General features: G+C 47.9%; 1 protein-coding gene across 1 annotated transcript in view; it reads left to right on the plus strand.

The window, feature by feature from the left end:
- Window positions 1-840: 840 nt before the first annotated feature.
- The window catches only part of MCM3 (minichromosome maintenance complex component 3), a 29,363-nt gene continuing 25,071 nt past the window's right edge, over window positions 841-5,132 (plus strand). Inside the window, exon 1 of the mRNA XM_010004903.1 lies at window positions 841-903. Within this exon, the coding sequence (XP_010003205.1) occupies window positions 841-903 (63 nt within the window). The remainder of the gene's footprint in view (window positions 904-5,132) is intronic.

The following is a 5,132-nucleotide window of genomic DNA, read 5'->3' on the forward strand; positions in this document are numbered from 1 at the left end:
GGGCCGAGCCGAGATGGGCCGAGCCGAGCCGAGAAGAACCGTGCCGAGCCAAGCCCAAGCCGTGCCAAAGCCGAACCGAGCCGTGCCGGGCTGTGCCGAGCCGTTCCGAACCGAGCCGGGCAGAGCCAAGCCAAGCCAAGCCAAGCCCAGCTGAGGGGAACTCAACACCAGGAGAGGGACATAAAAGTCAGTGCAGGGCAGCTGAGGTGCTTCGGGATGTCCGGAGGTGGCCCCGGCCAACCCCCTGCTCAAGCAGGGCCAGCCAGAGGTGGCTGCCCAGGTGGGTTTGGAAGATCTCCAAGGACGTGGGTCCCATGGCTGGAGGTGTCCCCCAGGGATGGAGATCCTCACGGCAGAAGGGACAGGACCAAAGCCATGAGCACCCACTGAAACACGGGACGTTCGTCTAACACCAGGAAACTGTTTTGCTCTGGGGGTAACTGAGCACAGGTTGCTCAGGGACGTGGCAGAGTCTCCGTTCTTGGTGACCTTCATGAGCCATCTTGACATGGTTCTGGGCAGCTGGTTCTAGGTCACTTCCAACCCAAACCATTCTATGCTTTTGCAAGGGCATGTAGTTGTAGGATGAAGCTTAACAGATTGTTTCCTGTGATAGTGGTGAGACACTGGCCTGGGTTCTTGCGAGAAGCTGTGGCTGCCCCATCCCTGGAAGCGTTCAAGGCCAGGTTGGATGGGGCTTGGAGAAACCTTGTCTAATGGAATGTGTCCCTGCCCATGCAGGGGGGTTGGAACTAGATGATTTTTACGGCCACTTCCAACCGAAACCATTCAGTGACTCTGTGAGGTCTCCAGATGTTGGGTGGCTGTGAGATGGAGGCCATGGCATGGCTTTTCCCCTTCCACCTGAAGAAAAATACCACCAAAGCCAAAGGGGACGGTGAGGTGGGACATCCCTGCTGCCACATGCACGTTGCTTGTCTTTCTTTTCTGCTCTAATGAAAGGCTTTTCTCCCGTGTATGTTCATGTAACACCTCAGGACAGACTTGAGTAAAGTGAAGGGCAGCCCCGGGTGGGATAACTGCTCCCCTGGGTGGCAGCTTGTTTTTGCACACCAAGCCTAACAGATGCTGCACAGTGAGACCTTTTTGATTGCTAACTCCATGACCTGCTCTGAGGTGACTGGTACTTGCCAAGTTCTGTAGCTCATCTCAGACACATCCTGCTCCTCTGCAGTCCCTGTTACACACTATGTTTTGCTTTTTACACCCTGAAATGAATCACTCACATCTCTTTGAGGCATAACCCAGGTGTGGTTGTGTTTGCTCAGGAGATCTCTCCCAGCAGGAGGTTTAATATTAGGTTGTACCAGGCTGGGCTCTCCCTACCCTTTACAGTCATCTGATAAAATTCAAGCAGGTTTTGTGCCCTCAAACATCCCCTGCACACATTAATTCCTCACCCTCCCTGCGAACACAAACCCTGTCCTTGCAGGCTGCAAACTGGTCGTCCTTTTACTTTGGGTGTTTTGAATTCTTAACCCTGAAAAGTGTCTTGTTTTGGGGATGGGAGTGTCTCTTCCCCGAGATACATCCAAACACACAGTGTCCAGGCTGTGCTGATGTGGAGGAATGTAGCAGCTTTGCACCAAAGACAATGGAGATATTCAGAACACGGAATGGGGTATGGAAAGCAGGACAAGTCAGCTTTTCCCTATATTTGCTTGTAATAAAGAATCACAGAATGTTTGGGTGAAAAGATCATGTAGTTCCAACCCCCCCTGCCTCCCACTAGACAAGGTTGCTCCAAGCCCCATCCAACCAAGAATACTAAAATCAAACTGGGTAAAAGAGGTTTTTTCTGTACCATCCAGTGTTTTTTTGTTGAATTATTTTCCAGTGGACAAGAGTTGATGCTCATGGTTTGGCAAGTTTTCAAAAAGATTGTGCAGATGTGTACCACTAAGGACAGGGAAAAAACCAAAAACCCCCACAGGAGAGGATATAAAACTTCTTGCTTAAAAAAAAATAAATCTCCACCTGACAGGGCTCAGGAGGGAAATGTCTTTGGGATCCATAACTTTTATGCAGGGTTTCTTGTATTTTCCTCTATAATACACACACCAGAAAGTCTCAGGGTTCAGAGAGGGACATGAATCTCTTGCAATTAATTTGAATCCTGCTTATACGCTTTATTTAACTGATCATTCAGAAGAATACAACCAAAATGAAAAAATAAAAACCCCAGCCCTAAAAGCTCTTGTATTACCAAATCTGACCTCTGCAATTCAGTGAGAAGCACCTGATACAGTTAATTTTGCCATCTTTAACTGCTCTCCCCACGTTGCACAAGGGGTGTGAGGCAATTTGGGATCATGACTTTCCCTCCTCTTTGTGGTTTGCACGGAGCAGAGAGCCCGTTGTGACAGTCAGATGATGATTGCTAATGCAGCTTGCACACATTGTGGCAGCTTCACATCTTCCAAAGCTGGACATCACTTGCTGAAGTGACCAGTGGAACTTGCCCTGGGCTGAAAGCAGATCCTGATGTAGAGACGATGATGCTCTGCATGCATATGGTTGATTTCCAGGCTTGGGGGTGGAGAAAATGAGTGGGAAAATAATAATTAGAAACAAACAAACAAACAAACAAACAAACAAACAAATAAATAAAATGAGTCAGCTGTCACTGCCTTTGGTAACGGCCAGACCTCATGAGAGCAGATGAACAGGCTGAAATAGCAACCCCAAACCTCAGGTGACCCATGTCTGGGTCCTTCAGACTTCCCTAGGAGAGTGGTGGGGTTGCCACGTTAGGCAGACGTGCTCCTGGAGCTTTGTTGATTCAGCCACTCCTCTGGTTTCATTTGCCAGGGGAATTAATTTTTCATTCTGCCTGGAGGCATGGCTTGTGTGGGTTTGTTCTGTTGGATTTTTTTATTTTTCTTCTGCATAGTAGGAGATGATAAAGATCCATGGGATCTGGAGTAGCTGTGCATCAGGAGCAGAACTGCACCAAGATTTTGTCCTCTCATGGATGTCCCAGCTGCATCTGGGAGGGAAAGCAGCTCCGTGTGTGCCAGGCTCCTGCTCTGGGAAGCAAGAAGGTGGTGACCATCCATCCTAACATGCTGAAGGTCAGAGTCTTAACTTCTTACCCACTTTACTTTGCTCTCCTGGTGACATACCAGCAGCTCCTCGTGCATTTAATGGAAGACATTCCATTCATAGTCACTGATAATTGTTTTCCGTGTTTTTCTTCCCCAAGACTAGCAAAAATTAAATAAATAAATAGACCTAGATTAGTTTCAAGATATACCAGAGTGCATGGGAATAGTAAATACTTCAAGAAAACGACGTCAGAAATGCCTGAGCAGGGTGCAGATGCAATGAGGTGAAATTCTTCAGCTCATGTTAGGGGAAAAGGTCAGGTTGGAGGATTTAAAAAGGTTCCTTCAGCATTAAATTACGTGTCTTCCACATGTGGTCAGGAGGACTTTCCTTTTGGAAGTGCAAACTCCCTGGTTGGGGTCCAGCTCCTGCAAGTGCAGCTGCTGAAGACACCAGCAAGGACAAACCCCTTTAATCCCTTGGGAAACTTCAAATTTACGCTGACAAACTCCTCTCATAGACAGTCTCCCTTCTCCACAGTGTTTCAATTACAAACATTTAATTAAAACCATTTCATTCCATGTTATTACCCGTCTGTTTTATTACAAGTGTATTTGAAACCTGAACTCCAGTGTGTTGCTTGATGATGAGGTGATACTCCAGTGAACTTGGGGTACACCCTCCCATTTTTGGAGCTGCAAAAGCCTCTCTTCTGCCCTCCCTGGGTGAGATGAGGTTGCTCAGTATACAGGAAAGTGAAGAGATGGCAACTTGAAAATTGTCTTGTGGGTTGAAAATCGACTTTTAGTTGAACTAAGGGCAAAAAATAACCCAAAGTCTGATCACAGGGTGCCCACGGGGGGATCTTTTTTTCCTCCCTATTTAAAAATCACCTCTGTTAATTCTCATTCCTAAATAGCGTTATCTCAGAAACTAAGTACATCTGTGGATGCTGACAGGCAGAAATGTGAGGAAGGGACAACCTGCACCCTGAGGTTCTGACCAGCACCTCTTGTGTGCACTTCACCCACAGAAATTACTCCTCCCCCACCCATGATTCTGCTGTTTCTCTGTGAGCTTCGTGTGACCCCTGTGTGCTTGGGTGCTTAATTCCTGTTTTATTTCAATGGATAAAGAGGTGCTAAATGTCTCTGTGAGTTGTGTTATACCCTCCACTGAGTAAGAGCTGAATCCCTGGAGGTCTTGGTCAGCATCCTTAGGGAGTCCTAAAAGGAATCTGGGTGTTCTCCAGCTTTCTCCAACCCTTTTGTCCTCCCTGGCCTGACCTGCTCCAATTAATTATTCGCACAAGAGCCACTGGCAGGCAGCAGTTGCTACGTCGTGAATAACAACAGGCTATTTTTATCCCTAACTCTTGTTACCTCGTGGTCAGGAGCAGTGGGTCCCTGCCAGCTCCCTTCGGGAGGAGCACTGCAGCGATTTACAGCGCCTGTAGGGGCTGGGATTCATTCTGGCCACGTAAATGTAGGGGAGATCCACGTGCAATCTGGTCTGATGTGTCTGAATCCCACCCTGGTACCACTGTGCACTGGGACCTGTACTCACAGGTTGCTTGGGACCTGTATTTTTTCCCCCTTCATCTATATTTTATCTGCAATAAAGCACAGAGAGTGTGTTCGTTGCTGCAGAGAGAGAAAAACTCAGGTGAAATCCCACTTCAGGTTCTGACAACCTGTGTAGGATACATTGTGTTTCCTCTGGGGACCTGCACAGATTGATTCTCAAAACCAGTTTATATCCTTGGAGCTGGTGTGTGTGCACTTAAGAATCTTGCTGTGACCCAGTGAGTGGGGCAGGGGCTTCCTCTGTTCACTCCTCCTGCTGCCCCCACTCATGTCAGCCAGAATTAAAACACAAATCTGCAGAAAATCAGGGGAAGGGGTGGGTTTGAGGGGCGTGCAAAGAGAAATGGGTGCTGCTGAGTGCACAGGGGCAGGGAGGATAATCCAGCTGTGGAGAGCTGGCCAGGAGCTAGCAGGACTGAGTGGGAGATCTAAAAATAAAGTAAAATAAAAGAGAAGGAAGGAAGGAAGGAAGGAAGG

This window comes from Chaetura pelagica, unplaced genomic scaffold (genome assembly GCF_000747805.2).
Source record: "Chaetura pelagica isolate M959 unplaced genomic scaffold, ChaPel_1.0 scaffold99, whole genome shotgun sequence".
Lineage (NCBI taxonomy): Eukaryota > Metazoa > Chordata > Aves > Apodiformes > Apodidae > Chaetura > Chaetura pelagica.